The 22,971-nt window shown below is 46.5% G+C and overlaps 1 protein-coding gene across 8 annotated transcripts in view; it reads left to right on the forward strand.

Moving 5' to 3' along the window:
* Positions 1-22,971, forward strand: part of ripor1 (RHO family interacting cell polarization regulator 1) — a 134,692-nt gene that overhangs the window by 95,296 nt on the left and 16,425 nt on the right. For 7 of the 8 annotated variants that reach the window (XM_014149065.2, XM_014149066.2, XM_014149061.2 and 4 more), the window contains 5 exons: positions 13,014-13,137; positions 15,296-15,445; positions 15,537-15,615; positions 15,726-15,749; positions 15,939-15,992. In XM_014149065.2, the coding sequence (XP_014004540.1) occupies positions 13,040-13,137; positions 15,296-15,445; positions 15,537-15,615; positions 15,726-15,749; positions 15,939-15,992 (405 nt within the window). In that variant the 5' untranslated portion in view covers positions 13,014-13,039. Of the gene's footprint in view, positions 1-7,456; positions 7,629-13,013; positions 13,138-15,295; positions 15,446-15,536; positions 15,616-15,725; positions 15,750-15,938; positions 15,993-22,971 lie in introns of those variants that run through there. The other variant, XM_014149060.2, reaches the window with a different exon arrangement.

The following is a 22,971-nucleotide window of genomic DNA, read 5'->3' on the forward strand; positions in this document are numbered from 1 at the left end:
GTTTATGGTTGGAGCAACGTGTACCTAAGCTATTATATGCAACACAGGACAGGCTAGATAAACTAGTAATATCATCAGCCATGTGTAGTTAACTAGTGATTTATGATTGATTGTTTTTTATAAGATAAGTTTAATGCTAGCTAGCAACTTACCTTGGCTTCTTACTGTATTCGCGTAACAGGCAGGCTCCTCGTGGAGTGCAATGTAAAGCAGGTGGTTAGAGCGTTGGACTAGTTAACCGTAAGGTTGCAAGATTGAATCCCTGAGCTGACAAGGTAAAAATCTGTCGTTCTGCCCCTGAACAAGGCAGTTAACCCACCATTCCTAGGCCGTCATTGAAAATAAGAATGTGTTCTTAACTGACTTGCCTAGTTAAATAAAGGTTTAAAAAAAAGAAAATCGGCCAAATCGCCGTCCAAAAATACCGATTTCCGATTGTTATGAAAACTTGAAATCGGCCCTAATTAATCGGCCATTCCAATTAATCAGTCGACCTCTAGAAGGGATCTAGTGGGTATTTGTTTAGGCGCTGGCAGAGAGAATGGAAGGGATGTAGTGGGTCTTTGTTTAGGCGCTGGCAGAGAGAATGGAAGGGAAGGGATCTAGTGGGTCTTTGTTTAGGCGCTGGCAGAGAGAATGGAAGGGAAGGAAAAGGACACGTGTGTGTGTGTGTGTGTGTGTGTGTGTAGTTGACGTTTGCATACACTTATATTGGAGTCATTAAAACTCGTTTTTCAAACACTCAACAAATTTCTTGTTAACAAACTATAGTTTTGGCAAGTCGGTTAGGACATCTACTTTGTGCATGACACAAGTAATTTTTCCAACAATTGGTTACAGACAGATTATTTCACTTATAATTCACTGTATCACAATTCCAGTGGGTCAGAAGTTTTCATACACTAAGTTGACTGTGCCTTTAAACAGCTTGGAAAATTCCATAAAATGATGCCATGGCTTTAGAAGCTTCTGATAGTCTAATTGCCATCATTTGAGTCAATTGGAGGTGTACCTGTGGATGTATTTCAAGGCCTACCTTCAAACTCAGTGCCTCTTTGCTTGACATCATGGGAAAATCAAAAACAATTGTAGACCTCCACAAGTCTGGTTCATCCTTGGGAGCAATTTCCAAATGCCTGAAGGTAGCATGTTCATCTGTACAAACAATAGTACGCAAGTAGAAACACCATGGGACCATGCAGCCGTCATACCACTCAGGAAGGAGACGCGTTCTGTCTCCTAGAGATGAACGTACTTTGGTGCGAAAAGTTTAAATCAATCCCAGAACAACAGAAAAGGACCTTTTGAAGATGCTGGAGGAAACGGGTACAAAAGTATCCGTATCCACAGTAAAACGAGTCCTATATCGACATAACCTGAAAGGCCACTCAGCAAGGAAGAAGCCACTGCTCCAAAACCGCCATAAAAAAGACTACGTTTGCAACTGCACATGGGGACAAAGAAATGTCCTCTGGTCTGATGAAACAAAAAAATAACTGTTTGACTATAATGACCATTGTATGTTTGGAGGAAAAAGGGGGAGGCTTGCAAGCTGAAGAACACCATCCCACTGTTAAGCACGGGGGTGGCAGCGTCATGTTGTGGGGGTTCTTTGCTGCAGGAGGGACTGGTACACTTCACAAGATAGATGGCATCATGAGGACAGAAATGTATGTGGATATATTGAAGCAACATCTCAAGACATCAGTCAGGAAGTTAAAGCTTGGTCGCAAATGGGTCTTCCAAATGGACAATGACCCCAAGCATACTTCCAAAGTTGTGGCAAAATGGCTTAAGGACAACAAAGTCAAGGTATTGGAGTGGCCATCACAAAGCCCGGACCTCAATCCTATAGAAAATTTGTGGGCAGAACTGAAAAAGCATGTGCAAGCAATGAGGCCTACAAACCTGACTCAGTTACACCAGCTCTGTCAGGAGGAATGGGCCAAAATTCACCCAACTTATTGTGGGAACCTTGTGGAAGGCTACCCAAAACGTTTGACCCAAGTTAAACAATTTAAAGGCAATGCTACCAAATACTAATTGAGTGTATGTAAACTTCTGACCCACTGGGAATGTGATGAAAGAAATAAAAGCTGAAATAAATCATTCTCTCTACTATTATTCTGACATTTCACATTCTTAAAATAAAGTGGTGATCCTAACTGACCTAAGACAGGGAATTTTTACAAGGATTAAATGTCAGGATTTGTAAAAAACTGAGTTTAAATGTATTTGGCTAAGGTGTATGTAAAATTCCGACTTCAACTGTATGTGTTTAGGGGCTTTCTCAGATAAAACAGACACATGACACCTGACTGGGGGCCATCAGGATCAGGAACCAACCTGCAGATAATATCCTGGATCGGGGGAGGGAGAGAGCAACAAGTAGCCTCTCATAATCCCAGTCATTTCAATATACACATCATTAGGTTCCTTATTAGCTTGTTATGCTTTCTTTTTTTCCTTTTTTTCAAGCTTATCCAAAGGTCAGTGATTAGAGAAAGCTGATGCTTAGCCCTACTGCTTGGGCATTTTATCATGCTTATTGTGTTATATACAATACCAGTCAAAAGTTTGGACACACCTACTCATTCATTTTCTTTATTACTGTTTTCTACATTGTAGAATAATATTGAAGACATCAAAACTATGAAATAACACATTTGGAATCATGTAGTAACCAAAAAAGTGTTAAACAAATGAAAATATATTTATATTGTAGATTCTTCAAAGTCACCACCCTTTGCCTTGATGACAGCTTTGTACAATCTTGGCATTCTCTCAACCAGCTTCATGATATAGTCCCCTGGAATGCTTTTCCAGCAGTCTTGAAGGAGTTCCCACATATGCTGAGCACTTGTTTGCTGCTACCTGGTTAAATAAAGGTGAAATAAATTTTAAAAACTCTGCGGGCCAACTCATCCCAAACCATCTCAATTGGGTTGAAGTCGGGGGATTGTGGAGGCCAGGTCATCTGATGCAGCACTCCATCACTCTCCTTATTGGTCAAATAGCCCTTACACAGCCTGGAAGTGTGTTTTGGGTTATTGTCCTGTTGAAAAGCAAATGATAGTCCCACTAAGCACAAATTACATTTTATTGGTCACATACACATTTTTAGCAGATGTTAATGCGAGTGTAGCGAAATGCTTGTACTTCTAGTTCTGACAGTGCAGTAATATCTAACTAGTAATCTAACAATTCCCCAACAACTACCTAATACACACAAATCTGAAGGGATGGAATAAGAATATGTACATATAAATAATGGATGAGCGATGACCGAGCGGCATAGGCAAGATGCAATAGATGGTATAAAATACAGTATATCCATATGAGATAAGTAATGTAAGATATGTGAACATGATTAAAGTGGCATTATTTAAAGTGACTAATGATCCATTTATTAAAGTGGCCAGTGACTTGAGTCTGTATGTTGGCAGCAGCTACTCTGTGTTAGCCATGGCTTTTTAACAGTCTGATGGTCTTGAAATCGAAGCTGTTTTTCAGTCTCTCGTTCTCAGCTTGATGCACCTGTACTGACCTCGCCTTCTGGATGGTTGCGGGGTGTACAGGCAGTGGCTCGGGTGGTTGCTGTCCTTGATGAACTTTTTGGCCTTCTTGTGACATCGGGTGCTGAAGGTGTCATGGAGGACAGGTAGTTTGTCCCCCGTGATGCGTTGTGCAGTCCTCACCACCCTCTGGAGAGCCTTGCGGTTGAGGGCGGTGCAGTTGCCGTACCAGGCTGTGATAGCCCGACAGGATGCTCTGAATTGTGCATCTGTAAAAGTTTTAGGGTTTTAGGTGACAAGCCACATTTTGTCAGCCTCCTGATGTTGAAGAGGCGCTGTTTTACCTTTTCCATGCTGTCTGTGTGGGTGGACTATTTCAGTTTGTCTGTGATGTGTACGCCGAGGAACTTAAAACTTTCCAGCTTCTCCACTGCTGTCCCGTCGATGTGGATAGGGGGGTGCTCACTCTGCTGTTTCCTGAAGTCCACGATCATCTCCTTCGTTTTGTTGACGTTGAGAGGTTGTTTTTCTGACACCACACTCCGAGGGTCCTCACCTCGTCCCTGTAGGCTGTCTCATTGTTGTTGGTAATCAAGCCCACTACTGTTGTCTTCTGCAAACTTGATGATTGAGTTGGAGGCGTGCATGGCCACGCAGTCATGGGTGAACAGGGAGTACAGGAAGGGGCTGAGAATGCCCCCTTGTGGGGCCCCAGTGTTAAGGATCAGCGAAGTGGAGATGTTGTTTCCTACCCTAACCACCTGGGGGCGGCCCGTCATAAAGGCCAGGACCCAATTGCACAGGGTGGGTTTGAGACCCAGGGCCACCAGCTTAATTTGGAGGGTACTATGGTGTTGAGTGCTGAGCTGTAGTCAATTAACTAGGTATTCCACTTGTCCAGATGGGATAGGGCGGTGTGCAGTGTGATGGCGATTGCATCTTCTGTGGACCTGTTTGGGCGGTATGCAAACTGAAGTGGGTCTAGGGTGGCCGGTAAGTTTGGGGGTGATATGATCCTTGACTAGTCTCTCAAAGCACTTCATGATAACAGAAGTGAATGCTAAGGGGCGATAGTAATTTAGTTATCTTTGCCTTCTTGGGTACAGGAACAATGGTGGACATCTTGAAGCATGTGGGCACAGCAGACTGGGACAGGGAGCGATTGAATATGTCCGTAAACACACCAGCCAGCTGGTCTGCTCTGAGGATGCGGCTAGGGATGCCGTCTGAGCCAGCAGCCTTACGTGGGTTATTACGTTTAAATGTCTTACTCACATCGGCCACGGAGATGGAGAGGGGGGCCCGCAGTCCTTGGCAGTGGGCCGCGTCAGTGTCACTGTATTATCCTCAATGCGGGCAAAGAAGGTGTTTAGCTTGTCTGGAAGCAAGACGCCAGTGTCAGTAACGTGGTTGGTTTTCTTTTTGTAGTCCGTAATTGCCTGTAGACCCTGCCACGTACGTCTCGTGTCTGAGCCGTTGAATTGCGACTCCACTTTGTCCCTATACTGACATTTTGCTTGTTTTATTGCCTTACGGAGGGAATAACTATGCTGTTTAAATTCAGCCATATTCCCCGTCATCTTTCCATGGTTAAATGCCGTGGTTCACGCTTTCAGTTTTGCGCGAATGCCGCCGTCTATCCGAGGTTTCTGGTTAGGGTAGGTTTTAATAGTCACAGTGCATACAACATCTCCAATGCACTTCCTTATAAACTCACTCACTGAACCAGCGTATAAATCAATGTTATTCGCTGAGGCTGCCCAGAACATTTCCCAGTCCGCGTGATCAAAACAATCTTGAAGGGTGGATTCCAATTAGTCAGACCAGCGTTGAATGGTTCTGAATGGTTCAGCGTTGAATGGTACATCATGTTTTAGTTTCTGCCTATAGGATGGTAGGAGCAAAATAGAGTCGTGGTCAGATTTGCCGAAGGAAGGAAGGAAGGGCGGGCGGGGGAGGGCCTTGTATGCATCGCGGAAGATAGAGTAGCAGTGTATTGCCCGCCCTACAATCAATGTGCGGAATGAGTTTAGATTCGTATCACTGCAGAATGTTGTGGTAGCCATGCTGGTTAAGTGTGCCTTGAATTCTAAATAAAGCACTGACTGTGTCACCAGCAAAGCACCCCCACACCATCACAGCACCTCCTCCATGCTTCACGGTGGGAACCACACATGAGGCGATCATCCGTACTCTACATCTCATAAAGACACTGTGGTTGGATTTTGCATTCATCAGACCAAAGGACAGATTTCCACCGCTCTAATGTCCATTGCTCGTGTTTCTTGGCCCAAGCAAGACTCTTCTTATTATTGGTGTCCTTTAGTAGTGGTTTCTTTGCAGCAATTCGACCATGAAGACCTGATTCATGCAGTCTCCTCTGAACAGTTGATGTTGGGATGTGTCTGTTACTTGAACTCTGTGAAGCATTTATTTGGGCTGTAATTTCTGAGGCTGGTAACCCTAATGGACTTATCCTCTGGAGCAGAGGTAACTCTGGGTCTTCCTTTCCTGTGGCGGTCCTCATAAGAGCCAGTTTCATCATAGCGCTTGATGGTTTTTGCGACTGCACTTGAAGAAACTTCTTGAAAGTTGACCTTCATGTCTTAAAGTAATGATGGACTGTCATTTATCTTTGCTTATTTGAGCTGTTCTTGCCATAATATGGACAAATAGGGCTGACTTCCAGGTGACTACATCATGAAGCTGGTTGAGAGAATGCCTAGTGTGTGCAAAGCTGTCAAGGCAAAGGGTGGCTACTTTCACACTTTTTTGGTTACAACATGATTCAATATGTGTTATTTCAGTGTTGATGTCTTCACTGTTATTCTACAATGTAGAAAATGGTAAAAATAAAGAAAAACCCTGGAATGTATAGGTGTGTCCAAACTTTTGACTGGTACTGTAGTTCCAGTCTATTTCCAATAATCCATAGATTTAATGGTTATGATAAGGTCGGTAAGTTATGTTTATACTGCATGTGGAGTTAGTGGATGACCCGGAACGGTCTACTGGCTGTGTTTTGAGGTGCTAAGTGCCGCTCTACTCTTGTGTTTGTTGCTACGCTGTCTGTCCCCAGTGTTGTTTTTAGAGCCGACTAGCCCTTTCCCTGTCCATCAGCTCAGTGTTGTATTAGGGAACTGGCATGCCCTTCCACCCCGTCACCCTACCCCCACTGCTGTTGCTGTTCAGTTCTGCGACACAGGCGGCTTCCCCCTCTGAGCGGTGTACAGGTCCTGTGTTCATCAGGGCCTGTGTGCCCCTTGGTTAGGAGACAGTAGACCCTGCTTATCTCCACCATGTTTGGAATGTCAGAGTGGAGTGGGGGACGGGCTGGTTGATGAGGGGTGCAGCCTGTATCCGAAACCTAGCTTCATCTCTATTGGCAATGTCATTAGGGCTTTTGTTACCCCAGATACCCTCTCTGTGGCTGGTCACAAAACAGCCAGTGTGTTTTTTTTCTCTCACTCATTCAGACACAACACAAGACAGACACCATGTAAACAAACACCCTGTTTATAAACACCCATGCATGAGACTTTCCTTTGACCTGCAGGTGTGATATGCACATTGAGATGTTGAGAACAATGCTGAGCATGATCAGAGTGTGTGTGAAAGTTGCAGTGATGTCAGGGTGTGGTGAGGGATAGTGGAGTGGCTGGCCCCTGTGTGCTTTGTTTTCTAGAACTGTCCTGGAACGAGACCAGCCAGGCAGCAGAACAATGAGCGTGATCATGTCTATGGGCTTCGGACCCTGTCCAGCCATAACCACACTCATCATGGAAACCAATGGAAGCCTGTAGTTATGTGGCGTACAACTCGCATGGTTTTATGTTTATGCCACTCTCAATAGATTTCCGCATCGTGTGACCTCACTGTATTTATTCCCAGGCTGACCCATCTCTTCTGGGACAGGTAGGAACCAGGCATGACAGACTGGAGGTATTGTTAGGATGGCTGACTGGGTCCTCACTGTGCTGATCTGTATGTGGGTGGGGGGTGTAGCAGGGTAACCATCCGAGGCTGAACACTAGAGTAAAGGAAGGAGAATGTGTCGCTTACCTGTTTCCTGTTTACAGCATGATGCCCTTGATGAGAAGGATCCTCTTGAAGGTCTGTGTCTGTGTATGTGGAATGCTTGTGCGGTTAGTGTCGTGTAATACCACTTATACTTAAATATGTTTTGACACAGTATATGATTTGTGTATAAGAAATAGTTATTACTATAAAATGTACTGAATATGGCACAGAAACTCAAGTAGTGCTTCATCAATTTGGTCGGTCCGAACTAGCGGTCTCTAAATTTCGTCAGCCAGTGATTGTCAAGCAAATAACTGTCGGTCTCACGGTAGTTGCATGACGAGAGGCTAATGATGGTTTGAAAAAAGTTGCTTGAAAGACATGAGCTCTGCTTTGTTTTTTTTGCGCAGCCTGTACACACTACATCAGTCTCTCATTCACAATTTGACAAGCACTTGATAATGCCTCGAATTTCACAGCGACATCCCCTTTGTGGCTGAAATGCACCCCCAAAAAATCCGGAATGCTGAGTTGTCCTTCTCCCTGAGTGAAGACGCAACTAGGCGCCTCCTTATCCAATTCCGAGGTGCATATTGAAGATGTTGGAAGAACTGTCCACATTTACTTTTTGTCAGCCAACAAGATGAGTAGGCCTAACAAACAGTAAAAGCACTAGCCTATGTCAATCTACTATCCCCCATAGTACAAAGGTCGACCTATTCTATTCTGTGTAAGAAATAAATATTCCAAACATAGTCTGGGACAGTTGTGGGATGTGATAAATCCCAAATTAATACAACCACTAGCATCAAAATACTTTTTTATGCAATAGGCTGTCATTGTAAATAAGAATTTGTTCTTAACTGACTTGCCTACTTAAATAAAGGTAAAAACATTTATGCAATGTGGCTGACACAACAGATCAGAATGTTTTAGCTTAAAATGTTGATAAACTATTAGGCTATTTCTTCACATTATAAGCGCAGTAATGTGCACACGGTACTAGGCTATAAGCATGAATGTTTCATTAGCAGAAAACACCATTATCAAAAGTGACCGCAAATGCAATTATGATTTTAATATCTTCCCCAAACTTGAAACTCACACGCTGCTTATATATGCCAGTTAGGCTCTACACCCCTTGTAAAGCGGATTAATGTGCTTAATTATATTAAGTTATTTGGCCACTTTAGTTGTGATACAAACCTCATTAAAACATATAGGCCTATGGGCTAGGCTACATGAGGTGTGTGTGACTATGATTTGAACAAGTCGCAAAAAAAATGCATTGCTTCTTATGCTGGGCATCATAATATCAGTCATAATATATAATTCACAGGTGATAGACTAATATTGTCACCCATCAGACTATTCTTGATTTAATCTTGTCTTTACATATACTAAATAATATGTGACATTTTGATTTAGAATGGACCATTATCATGCCCCTGTATCGACACGGGCAGCGGGGAAAAAATACGTCATCTATGCACTTAAATAGCAAATGGCGGACGCTTTTCCCCGTGGTTTATTTCCATGCCATCCAGGTAGGCTATACCCCTGTTGTAAATATAAGCAATGTGCTTAATATTAGGAAAGTTGTAAAATAAATATAGTAGGCCTAGCCTATGGAAAGCTGATGGCAACCTCCTCTTTTTAGTAGAGGCCATCACTCTGTTTCTCATGCATTTGCATAGCCTACAGAAATGTTGTGCGACATGAACTCATGGGCTCTCATGAAGTGTTTTATTCGAATTTAGATTACATTTGCATTGATGTCAGAGTGATTTAGAGGGAAAATAGAGTGCTGAGTCCCAGGCAGTTAGCAAGTTTGGTAGGCTACTAATGAACAGCATCAGAGCTTGGAGAAGCCGTGACTAAATTACCGTGACTAAAACGTCATGTGGAATTTGACTGCCTTCATGACTCGTGACAACCGGTGTGGGGGTAATACGGTCACCGCAACAGCCCTAGTCCGGACCAAGTCTCTTTCACAAGTTTGAACATCAAAGTACAGCACAGTGGAGTAGATTACAGTAGAGTTTAGTACAGTACAATGCAGTACATTATAGTGTACTCTACTGAACTCTAGTCTACTTTGCTCTACTGTACTGTTCTGTCCAAACTTGAGCCCAACTGTGCTTTATGACTACTATGATTTCCCATTGTAGCCAATTCAATTGCAGAAATTGTTATTGATTATGTAAAGCAATTTTGAGTTTGAATCACTTAATAATTAATAAACAAAATTGATATCAGTAATAACACTAACTAATTGCTAGGTCTGCCTTTACTTCTGTGAACTTTCATTATTCTCACTCGTCATGAGGCAGAGAAATGTCTCCCAAAATAAATGTTGCTATTAGTTGGCAAGGGTCTTTACTTCCACATTATTTTGTTTTGATGTATTTCTAATACCTTAAGACTTTTTTGGTAGATATCAAGTCTTTCCTTATTCCACATTTTTAGAATGGTTGAAAATGTACTGTAGATGTGCCTTTATTTCTCAAAAATATAGACTCTTAGCTTTAATTTGACACCCAATTTGACATGCTCCTATGAACTTCACATGTTGGTGCTCATGGGTCCTTTTAGATGGAAAGGACCAGCTGTGACTGCTGAATCCTGACTACCACTCCTGCAAGTCCAAAATGAGCCTTGGCTTCCTTCCTTAGGGCCGGGATGCATCTCTGTATCTAAGGAACTGATATCAGTGCTGCTGACCAAATACGACAACACTGATAAAACTAAAGGGTCTGGCCAAAACCGCACTGCTCAGTAGAACTGTAGCTGCCACAGACTAAAACTACACTTTAGAATGCCATTTCATGTGTGGGTAACAGCCGGGCTGATCCTGTGTCTTGAAGCTAAAATATCTGTGCCTGAGGCCTGCCAATAGTTGGCCCACCCGAGGCTGCCTAACCTCACAGGGCCTGTCTCTCTGTGTTGGGCTCTTGTCCTGGCTGAGTCCCTGGTGATTGGTGTGTGTTTAATCTAGTCTCAATCACTCCCTTTTTTCTTCTATCAAAGAGGACCTTGTTTTGGGCCCTGTGTGATGGAGATGTCACTAATGCTGAGACAAAGTCCCCAGTGTCAGGGCCTGGAACGCCACTGCTGAATACTCACAATGAACTCAGAGAGACACTCACACACTGGAAGTTTATCTAGGAAAGCTCAATCTTCTCACTTATGTTTATTTTTCTCTGTCATCCCCCGCACTACTATCCTCCTTGATACAAGTGCAGATCACATGGTCAATACTTTGTGTTGTGCCCAGGCAGCTCTAGAGGAAGAGCGTGGGTGGTAGAGAACAGAGATAGTGGGCAGGCAGCTCTAGAGGAAGAGTGTGGGTGGTAGAGAATAGAGATAGTGGGCAGGCAGCTCTAGAGGAAGAGTGTGGGTGGTAGAGAATAGAGATAGTGGGCAGGCAGCTCTAGAGGAAGAGTGTGGGTGGTAGAGAATAGAGATAGTGGGCAGGCAGCTCTAGAGGAAGAGCGTGGGTGGTAGAGAACAGAGATAGTGGGCAGGCAGCTCTAGAGGAAGAGCGTGGGTGGTAGAGAATAGAGATATGGTGGGCAGGCAGCTCTAGAGGAAGAGTGTGGGTGGTAGAGAACAGAGATATGGTGGGCAGGCAGCTCTAGAAGAAGAGTGTGGGTGGTAGAGAACAGAGATATGGTGGGCAGGCAGCTCTAGAGGAAGAGTGTGGGTGGTAGAGAACAGAGATAGTGGGCAGGCAGCTCTAGAGGAAGAGTGTGGGTGGTAGAGAACAGAGATATGGTGGGCAGGCAGCTCTAGAGGAAGCGTGTGGGTGGTAGAGAACAGAGATATGGTGGGCAGGCAGCTCTAGAGGAAGCGTGTGGGTGGTAGAGAACAGAGATATGGTGGGCAGGCAGCTCTAGAGGAAGCGTGTGGGTGGTAGAGAATAGAGATAGTGGGCAGGCAGCTCTAGAGGAAGCGTGTGGGTGGTAGAGAACAGAGATATGGTGGGCAGGCAGCTCTAGAGGAAGCGTGTGGGTGGTAGAGAACAGAGATATGTGGGCAGGCAGCTCTAGAGGAAGCGTGTGGGTGGTAGAGAACAGAGATATGGTGGGCAGGCAGCTCTAGAGGAAGCGTGTGGGTGGTAGAGAACAGAGATAGTGGGCAGGCAGCTCTAGAGGAAGCGTGTGGGTGGTAGAGAACAGAGATATGGTGGGCAGGCAGCTCTAGAGGAAGCGTGTGTGTGGTAGAGAATAGAGATAGTGGGCAGGCAGCTCTAGAGGAAGCGTGTGGGTGGTAGAGAACAGAGATATGGTGGGCAGGCAGCTCTAGAGGAAGCGTGTGGGTGGTAGAGAACAGAGATAGGTGGGCAGGCAGCTCTAGAGGAAGCGTGTGGGTGGTAGAGAACAGAGATATGGTGGGCAGGCAGCTCTAGAGGAAGCGTGTGGGTGGTAGAGAACAGAGATAGTGGGCAGGCAGCTCTAGAGGAAGCGTGTGGGTGGTAGAGAATAGAGATAGTGGGCTGGCAGCTCTAGAGGAAGCGTGTGGGTGGTAGAGAATAGAGATAGTGGGCAGGCAGCTCTAGAGGAAGCGTGTGGGTGGTAGAGAATAGAGATAGTGGGCAGGCAGCAGTAATGTGTTTTCAGTCTGTACTGTGTCACTGTTATCCCTGGATCTTCACTGGCCTTTGTTTCCAGTGTGGAAGCAGTGACACACAGTACCCTCACTGCTTCATCACAGGAAGAGGGAGGGAATATGAAGGTGCACAGAGCAAAAGGGACAGGGGGAGAGGTAGGGCAGTGGGAGGGCAGGCCTACAATACAGAAACACTTCAACTGCCTTTGACATTTAACATTTTAGTTGCTTAATACGTTATGGCAGATGCATTAAGGCAAATTATGGCATGTTGAACGTTAGATAATCAAATGAATGTTGACATGTAAAATCATTTGAATCTGCAGATTTGCTACAAACCAAAACTTGCTGGTACTTTTTTAATCCAAAAACAATGCACTTCTGTGTCTTATGCTAGAGTGGCTTTGGACATCACTGTTCATGCAATAGAGAGATGCACAGAGCAACATCTCTACAAGGCATTAGATTATATTTTTCTTACATAATCTCTTCAAGAGCTCTTAGGGGTAGGTTGATAATAAAATGCTTTGATGTGAAGAACTGGTATTTTTGCCAGGAGGGTGCAGCTTATTAGGTAACATGTTTAGGAGAAAAAAGCCAGTTTGATTCACAAGGCTCAAGGTGCACCGAACCAAGAGTGCATGGACCTAACAAGATTTCAGGAACTTGTATTTGAGAAAAAAACATTGCATAAGAGTTCTTGTGAAAGAACAATGCCAGTAGAAACAGGGTTCAATTATACAAATTCTGCTCTGCTCATTTTGTTATGGTGTTTTCCTGCAGTTCCCAGACAGAGTAGCCAAACTGTCCCCCTTTTGTGTGTCGTTGTGCAACCTTTAAAGCCTTCCCCTTCCTTTGCATCTGCAGGGAGTCCCTCCAAAGCTGTCTCCACCATGTCCCTTTCCGTGCGCCCATCGCGCCGAGTCATCTCCAGATCCATCACTAGGAGCCAGTCCTTTGCCGGGGTCAACTCCCACGATAAGCCCTACAGGTGAGGACACTCCCTCTGATAAGGTCAAGTGTACATTACTGTTATAGACCTTACTGGTGAGTACACATCTACGTTGACTTTCTACACATTCAGCAATGCAGCTCTAGGCTACTGTTCTCAACAGTGGAAGATTTGTGATACACACTCATCTATTTGACACACACACCATAGACTGTGTGTCTACTTTCGAGCCCCACCTGACAGGACATCCTGTAAAGCCCACACTTCCTGAGGCAGCGGTACTGGAGGCCTCTCCTTTCATGACGAGGGCAAAATATTTATTGTTCATTGTAATTTTCCTGCCTTCAAAGCTGAGTTTTTAATAGGAGCATATGGTCCCTGGGGGGGAGCTTTGGTCTATCAACAAAGTGATCATCAAAGTATTGTCGGGTAGAATGGAGGAAAATGAAGGTCTCGAGTTATTTATTAATGAAGGTCCATCTGCCAGAAAACAAGACAGAATGGAGTCAGAATATTAAAGGAAGAACAGAGAGAGGAGCATGGAGTCAGAATATTAAAGGATGAACAGAGAGAGGAGAATGGAGTCAGAATATTAAAGGATGAACAGAGAGAGGAGAATGGAGTCAGAATATTAAAGGATGAACAGAGAGAGGAGAATGTAGTCAGAATATTAAAGGATGAACAGAGAGAGGAGAATGGAGTCAGAATATTAAAGGATGAACAGAGAGAGGAGAATGGAGTCAGAATATTAAAGGATGAACAGAGAGAGGAGAATGGAGTCAGAATATTAAAGGATGAACAGAGAGAGGAGAATGGAGTCAGAATATTAAAGGAAGAACAGAGAGAGGAGAATGGAGTCAGAATATTAAAGGAAGAACAGAGAGAGGAGAATGGAGTCAGAATATTAAAGGATGAACAGAGAGAGGAGAATGGAGTCAGAATATTAAAGGAAGAACAGAGAGAGGAGAATGGAGTCAGAATATTAAAGGAAGAACAGAGAGAGGAGAATGGAGTCAGAATATTAAAGGAAGAACAGAGAGAGGAGAATGGAGTCAGAATATTAAAGGAAGAACAGAGAGAGGAGAATGGAGTCAGAATATTAAAGGAAGAACAGAGAGAGGAGAATGGAGTCAGAATATTAAAGGATGAACAGAGAGAGGAGAATGGAGTCAGAATATTAAAGGAAGAACAGAGAGAGGAGAATGGAGTCAGAATATTAAAGGATGAACAGAGAGAGGAGAATGGAGTCAGAATATTAAAGGAAGAACAGAGAGAGGAGAATGGAGTCAGAATATTAAAGGATGAACAGAGAGAGGAGAATGGAGTCAGAATATTAAAGGATGAACAGAGAGAGGAGAATGGAGTCAGAATATTAAAGGATGAACAGAGAGAGGAGAATGGAGTCAGAATATTAAAGGATGAACAGAGAGAGGAGAATGGAGTCAGAATATTAAAGGATGAACAGAGAGAGGAGAATGGAGTCAGAATATTAAAGGATGAACAGAGAGAGGAGAATGGAGTCAGAATATTAAAGGAAGAACAGAGAGAGGAGAATGGAGTGTGTATGCTTGAGTCACAGGAGCATGAGTTTGTACTAAATAGAGAGACAGAGTAAAGAGAGAGAGAGAGGGAGAGAGAGTGCATCAGGAGATACCGAGGAAGAGAGGAAATCCATCTCTTACATTTGGCACATTGCAGAAAAAATACAAATATTCCTTCTGCAGCCTACATATGAGAAATGCATTAATATGAAGCAGTTACTAGAGTTCTATGTCTGGAGGAAAGGTGTGTTGACTGATCAGGCAGTATCTTGCTGAAGAGAATATGAGCAGCCTAGACAGACGCATCTCTCTTCCGTAGCCCATTGACTGGCCTGTCATCTGTGAAAGAGGAGTCTTGCCTCAAATCGATTACCTGTTGCATTTTATAAAGTGATATTGATTATTTTATTCATCAACTCAGAACGTTATCATCACCCCTGACTGTGCACATCCATGCTTCACTGCTCTGGTAGGGTGGGTTGGAGATGGGACACTCCAAACATGTCTTTGGCCTGTTCTGTATGAATGAAACTTATCTCCATAGCATGTTAAAGTCCCTCTTACTTGATTCCATCAACTCACCAACAGTCACAGTGATTGAAGCACTACAGCTTCAGCAGCACAGTTAGAAAAAGGCTTTGTGTGTTGTGTTTTAGGAACCTGTCGGTGTTCAGCACCCCGAGGGTCACCAGGAAGCCCTCCAGAGCCAGTAGGATGTTCACCCTCTCCGCCAAATCCCCACCGCCCAAGGTGCCACAGCCAGAGAGGCTGGATGAGGTCTACGAGGCTCTGAAGAGAGGCCTGCAGTGAGTACACATATGCTTTTGCACAAAACATTATTGTCATGCATGCCTGCTCAGACAGACAGGAAATTGACCTGCCATGTGTCTGTCTCAGGTCTTACCTGCAGGTGCACCAGATAGAGCTGGATAGCCTGAGCCGACAAATGAGGGAATCCAAGAGGAACTCTCGTCTGGTAGGTACCACCATGTCTTGAATCTGCCATAAAATGGCTGTACGCTCACTTGACCTTGTAATGGTTTTTACTGGACTGTATAGTCATGTGATTTTCTTGTTCCTTTTCAGGGGTTTCTCTATGAGCTGGATAAGGTGAGTTTGACCCTGTCTTCTATATTATTCACCCAATCTATTGTACAGTATCACACAGTAATCATATGCTTTATCCAAATGTTTAGGTCTTATAAAATAATCAGACAGCAATCCATTGGTCCCAGATTACATTATATCCGTTATTTGAGCATCATTTTGAAAGAGGAGTCCTTGTGTTTCTTCCAACAGCAAGTGAAGGTGGTTGAGAGGTTTATGCGACGGCTTGAGTTCCATCTAAGCAAGGTAAGCCGTGTGTTTGTGTGTGTGAGAGAGCGAACGGAAAATGATTGTGTGATTGATTGGTAAGTTGGAAAAGTGCAACGTTTATTTATCTTGGGTGTGTCGGATAGAAATTGATGTGGGAAGGCGTGTTAATAAAAATTATGTAAGCTACATACATTATGTAAGCTACATACATTATGTAGGTTTTCATTTTATTACGACTGAGTTACCCACACACTACAGCAGGCCTCAGACAGAAAGGGCCTCTAACAATGATTATGTGTGGGTGTTACTGGCAGGCTTCAGTCTATGGGTAAGGTCCAGCAGCTCTTGGCTTATTCACTGTGCTTATGAATTAGTGACCATTGAGAGTGCTGCCCTTTAGCTTTTAAAACAAGCCCTGTGTTTGTACACACACACACACACACACACACACACACACACACACACACACACACACACACGGTATGCCTGGACATGGTTCACTAGCAGGGGGCGGCCTCATGCTAGTCTCACATTCTTGGCTTATTTTCGAAGAGTTTTAACCCTATCCTGGGAGAGCAGTATACTGACCAGGCTGTTAACCTGACACAGCTGCAGCAGCACAGGAACACATCCTCCTCCTCGTCTTCCTCCTCCTCGTCTTCCTACTCCTACCTTATTGATGTATGATTAGTTTTTGTTTTACAAGCAGGGGGAGCCTCACCTCCTAGGGGTCAAATGTCATGGCCCATCACCTAGGTAAGGAGAGCAGAGGGTTTATTTTGAATTTGAAAGTAAACTTAACCACTTGTTGATCTGCCCTTCCCTTTCCTGCTGACAGTTAGGCTGATATCCCCTCCCGAAGGAAACAGCAGTGTTTGGTTATTATTCTGAAGGTTCCTTGAGCGGTCTGTCTCAGGGCTGGTTTGGTGGTGGGGGGGGGGGTCGAGTGCAGATGTGCAAGATATTAAAATGTTTCTGATAAAATAACGGTGTTGACTGCTTTTAATCGATAGATTAGACTACAACAGATGTGTCATAGTTGAGATGTTCCTGAACAGGGCCTCCCTTGTGGGGCACGTAGTTCCTCTGGGAGAAAGAGAGAGCGGGAGGGAGAAAGAGAGAGAGAGCGGGAGGGAGAAAGAGAGAGAGAGCGGGAGGGAGAAAGAGAGAGAGAGCGGGAGGGAGAAAGAGAGAGAGAGCGGGAGGGAGAAAGAGAGAGAGAGCGGGAGGGAGAAAGAGAGAGAGAGCGGGAGGGAGAAAGAGAGAGAGAGCGGGAGGGAGAAAGAGAGAGAGAGCGGGAGGGAGAAAGAGAGAGAGAGCGGGAGGGAGAAAGAGAGAGCGGGAGCAGTTGGTGAGCGATGCAGATGAAGGCTGCCCGGCTGAGTCTGCCTCAGCCTCACGGTAACAGTCAGTAACCACCTCCAGATGGATAGAGGGGGCTGATTGGGATGACAGAGGAATCAATCTGGCTCTCCCTCTCTCCAGCTCTGCCTGGCTCTCCCTCTCTCCAGCTCTGCCTGGCTCGGCCTCTCTCCAGCTCTGCCTGGCTCGGCCTCTCTCCAGCTCTGCCTGGCTCTCCCTCTCTCCAGCTCTGCCTGGCTCTCCCTCTCTCCAGCTCTGCCTGGCTCTCCCTCTCTCCAGCTCTGCCTGGCTCTCCCTCTCTCCAGCTCTGCCTGGCTCGGCCTCTCTCCAGCTCTGCCTGGCTCGGCCTCTCTCCAGCTCTGCCTGGCTCGGCCTCTCTCCAGCTCTGCCTGGCTCGGCCTCTCTCCAGCTCTGCCTGGCTCTCCCTCTCTCCAGCTCTGCCTGGCTCTCCCTCTCTCCAGCTCTGCCTGGCTCTCCCTCTCTCCAGCTCTGCCTGGCTCTCCCTCTCTCCAGCTCTGCCTGGCTCTCCCTCTCTCCAGCTCTGCCTGGCTCTCGCCTCTCTCCAGCTCTGCCTGGCTCGGCCTCTCTCCAGCTCTGCCTGGCTCGGCCTCTCTCCAGCTCTGCCTGGCTCGGCCTCTCTCCAGCTCTGCCTGGCTCGGCCTCTCTCCAGCTCTGCCTGGCTCGGCCTCTCTCCAGCTCTGCCTGGCTCGGCCTCTCTCCAGCTCTGCCTGGCTCGGCCTCTCTCCAGCTCTGCCTGGCTCTCCCTCTCTCCAGCTCTGCCTGGCTCTCCCTCTCTCCAGCTCTGCCTGGCTCTCCCTCTCTCCAGCTCTGCCTGGCTCTCCCTCTCTCCAGCTCTGCCTGGCTCTCCCTCTCTCCAGCTCTGCCTGGCTCTCCCTCTCTCCAGCTCTGCCTGGCTCTCCCTCTCTCCAGCTCTGCCTGGCTCTCCCTCTCTCCAGCTCTGCCTGGCTCTCCCTCTCTCCAGCTCTGCCTGGCTCTCCCTCTCTCCAGCTCTGCCTGGCTCTCCCTCTCTCCAGCTCTGCCTGGCTCTCCCTCTCTCCAGCTCTGCCTGGCTCTCCCTCTCTCCAGCTCTGCCTGGCTCTCCCTCTCTCCAGCTCTGCCTGGCTCTCCCTCTCTCCAGCTCTGCCTGGCTCTCCCTCTCTCCAGCTCTGCCTGGCTCTCCCTCTCTCCAGCTCTGCCTGGCTCTCCCTCTCTCCAGCTCTGCCTGGCTCTCGCCTCTCTCCAGCTCTGCCTGGCTCGCCCTCTCTCCAGCTCTGCCTGGCTCTGCCTCTCTCCAGCTCTGCCTGGCTCGGCCTCTCTCCAGCTCTGCCTGGCTCGGCCTCTCTCCAGCTCTGCCTGGCTCGCCCTCTCTCCAGCTCTGCCTGGCTCTCCCTCTCTCCAGCTCTGCCTGGCTCGGCCTCTCTCCAGCTCTGCCTGGCTCGGCCTCTCTCCAGCTCTGCCTGGCTCGGCCTCTCTCCAGCTCTGCCTGGCTCGGCCTCTCTCCAGCTCTGCCTGGCTCGGCCTCTCTCCAGCTCTGCCTGGCTCTCCCTCTCTCCAGCTCTGCCTGGCTCTCCCTCTCTCCAGCTCTGCCTGGCTCGCCCTCTCTCCAGCTCTGCCTGGCTCTCCCTCTCTCCAGCTCTGCCTGGCTCTCCCTCTCTCCAGCTCTGCCTGGCTCGGCCTCTCTCCAGCTCTGCCTGGCTCTCCCTCTCTCCAGCTCTGCCTGGCTCTCCCTCTCTCCAGCTCTGCCTGGCTCTCCCTCTCTCCAGCTCTGCCTGGCTCTCCCTCTCTCCAGCTCTGCCTGGCTCGGCCTCTCTCCAGCTCTGCCTGGCTCTCCCTCTCTCCAGCTCTGCCTGGCTCTCCCTCTCTCCAGCTCTGCCTGGCTCTCCCTCTCTCCAGCTCTGCCTGGCTCTCCCTCTCTCCAGCTCTGCCTGGCTCTCCCTCTCTCCAGCTCTGCCTGGCTCGGCCTCTCTCCAGCTCTGCCTGGCTCTCCCTCTCCAGCTCTGCCTGGCTCTCCCTCTCTCCAGCTCTGCCTGGCTCTCCCTCTCTCCAGCTCTGCCTGGCTCTCCCTCTCTCCAGCTCTGCCTGGCTCGGCCTCTCCCTGTACATTAAAATTTAAAGAGCTGCTTTCTTTTCTTTTTTTCTCCTTTCCTTTTTTTACCTCGTTTCCCCCCGTGGAGCAATGGCGTCTCTGTGGCCAGCCCGATGTGTGTGCATGTGTGTGTGTTTACATTTATGTGCTCATGTTTTATACTATACGAGTGTGTGTTTGAAAGTGCAATATGGGAGCCTACATATGTAAAGTTCTGTGCCAGAGTACAGTCATTTATTGTTTGTAATTCTTCAGTCTGCTCTGCTCAGTGCTTCTGCAATGCAGAGGATTTGGTGGCTCCCCCTCTGCTCAGTCTCCCAGTCAGCTCCACAGGGGAACACTTTGGCTTTAATCATCACATCTCAATGGAGAAGCATTGGCCAAATGGCCATGCTGGACGTCTGCAGACTTGTCCTGTTAAATATGGTGATTTTCCGCTCGTCTGACCTTTGGTCCTGTTTGACCTCTACACACACAGTGACCCCTGACCTATGCCTATTGCCTACTTAGTGTAGCTTTATTCCAGGTTAACCTCTCTCTCCCAACGCTGATGGGTTAGGCAGGCTGTCCAGAACCGTGTTTCACTAGCTAGTAGTTTAGCAGGTGGCTTTGTTTTTGGCTGCTGTGAGTGAAGTTAGAGGAGACGTACAACATTACTCACTCCAAAAATCAGTTATTTCATCTTAAACACACATCAGCTAGTGTTTCATCGTAAACACACATGGAGGGTAGTTTTACGTAACAAAGAGGATAGTCTTCAAAGCAACATGTTGAGACCGTATGAGTGGGTCATCAGGAATGCAGTTAGAGTGCTGTTGTGTGGCGTCGTGGCGTCGTGGACCAGACAGGTGGAGCTAGCGCTCTGTGATCATCAGGAAATGGAGGGAATATGACAGAAGGTGAAGAACGAGGGGGGGGGGGTGGTGCTCTCAATGCTATCAGAATGAAAAGGATTGTGATGCACCCTCTCACATACTCATAAAACACATCTCCCGTGGAGTCGGCTTTAGTGAATGGAGCTCGCGTGGTTTTTGTCTGTTTACTAATTCATTAAGGCTGGCGTGTGAGCAGCAGCTCAGCGAATGTATCCACACAGACACTGTGTGGGCCTGACATTCTGGGTCACTCACTGTGATGAATCAGGGTGTCTGAAAGTGGGGAGACAGAGGGGGAGATAGTGGGGTGTCATTTAGTGAATGAGGCTCCGTGCTGGAAGCGATGTGCACTGATTCAGAAAATCTGGGAAAAGTCATAACACACTTATCCCGTAACCTGAAAACAATTTGTGATGTTCTGGACAGGGTGAATAAAAGTTTAATCTGTAAGAGTCTGCTACACTGTTATTTGATGGGACATGCAGACAGTGTTGTTTTTTGTGTGTGTCAGAGATTGTATGTTTTGTATTTTTTTAGGTTGTACGTTATCTGTCGTAGATTGTCAGCTTTTGTGTCACTGGGAGTTAGTATGAATTTTATGGAACCTTTATTTGAACAGGGAAGACCTAGGTCTCTTTTTTACAAATGCTCCCTGTATATACAACATAATTGTTTTAATCTGTTGTGTTTTTAATATACATTAAAGCGGAGTTAACCAGTCCTGTGAATGGGTTAGGCATCTCGGGCATCTATACTCTTCAACCAATCGCTGCCCGCACCCGCCTGCCCGACTAGCATCACTACTCTGGACGGTTCTGACTTAGAATATGTGGACAACTATAAATACCTGGGTGTCTGGTTAGACTGTAAACTCTCCTTCCAGGCTCACATTAAGCATATACAATCCAAAATGAAATCTAGAATCGGCTTCCTATTTCACAACAAAGCCTCCTTCACTCATGCTGCCAAACATACCCTCGTAAAACTGACTATCCTTGACTTCGGCGATGTAATTTACAAAATAAATGGGGGGGGGGGGGGGAAATCAAAAGTAACAGTCAGTATCTGGTGTGGCCACCAGCTGCATTAAGTACTGCAGTGCATCTCCTCCTCATGGACTGCACCAGATTTGCCAGTTCTTGCTGTGAGATGTTACCCCACTCTTCCACCAAGGCACCTGCACGACCCTCACCCTCCGATCCAACAGGTCCCAGACGTGCTCAATGGGATTGAGATCCGGGCTCTTCGCTGGCCATGGCAGAACACTGTCATTCCTGTCTTGCAGGAAATCACACACAGAACGAGCTGTATGGCTGGTGGCATTGTCATCCTGGAGGGTCATGTCAGGATGAGCCTGCAGGAAGGGTACCACATGAGGGAGGAGGATGTGTTCCCTGTAACGCACAGCATTGAGATTGCCTGAAATGACAACAAGCTCAGTTCGATGATGATATGACACACCGCCACAGACCATGATGGACCCTCCACCTCCAAATTAATCCCGCTCCAGAGTACAGGCCTCGGTGTAACGCTCATTCCTTTGACGATAAATGCAAATCCGCCCATCCTCCCTGGTGAGACAAAACCGTGACTCGTCAGTGAAGAGCACTTTTGCCAGTCCTGTCTGGTCCAGCGATGGTGGGTTTCTGCCCATAGGCGACGATGTTGCCGGTGATGTCTGTTGAGGACCTGCCTTACAACAGGCCTACAAGCCCTCAGTCCAGCCTCTCTCAGCCTATTGCGGACAATCTGAGCACTGATGGAGGGATTGTGTGTTCCTGGTGTAACTCGGGCAGTTGTTGTTGCCATCCTGTACCTGTCCCGCAGGTGTGATGTTCGGATGTACCGATCCTGTGCAGGTGTTGTTACACGTGGTCTGCCACTGCGAGGACGATTGGCTGTCCATCCTATCTCCCTGTAGTGCTGTCTTAGGCGTCTCACAGTACGGACATGGCAATTTATTGCCCTGGCCACATCTGCAGTCCTCATGCCTCCTTGCAGCATGTCTAAGGCACGTTCACGCAAATGAGCCGGGACCCTGGGCGTCTTTCTTTTGGTGTTTTTCAGAGTCAGTAGAAAGGCCTCTTAAGTGTCCTAAGTTTTCATAACTGTGACCTTAATTGCCTACTGTCTGTAAGCTGTTAGTGTCTTAACGACCGTTCCACAGGTGCATGTTCATTAATTGTTTATGGTTCATTGAACAAGCATGGGAAACATTGTTTAAACCCTTTACAATGAAGATCTGTGACGTTATTGGGATTTTTACGAATTATCTTTGAAAGACAGGGTCCTGAAAAAGGGACATTTATTTTTATGCTGAGTTTATATGTTTTTTAACTTCTATGGGCTAGGTGGGACGCTGTTGTAAATTTCATCAAAGTTTATGATGAGTATTTTTGTAGATTGATGTGCTCATTCACCGGAAGTTTTGGAGGCAAAACATTTTCTGAACATCACACGCCAATGTACAATGGGGTTTTTGGATATAAATATGAACTTTATCTAACAAAACATACATGTATTGTGTAACATTGAGTCCTGGGAGTGTAATCTGATGAAGATCGTCAAAGGTTAGTGATTCATTTTAGCTGTATTTCTGGTTTTTGTGACGCCTCTCCTTGCTTGGAAAATGGCTGTGTGGTTTTTCTTGTCAAGGTGACGTCCTAACATAATCTAATGCTATGCTTTCGCC

This window comes from Salmo salar, chromosome ssa16, assembly GCF_905237065.1.
Source record: "Salmo salar chromosome ssa16, Ssal_v3.1, whole genome shotgun sequence".
In the NCBI taxonomy this organism is placed as follows: Eukaryota; Metazoa; Chordata; class Actinopteri; order Salmoniformes; family Salmonidae; genus Salmo; species Salmo salar.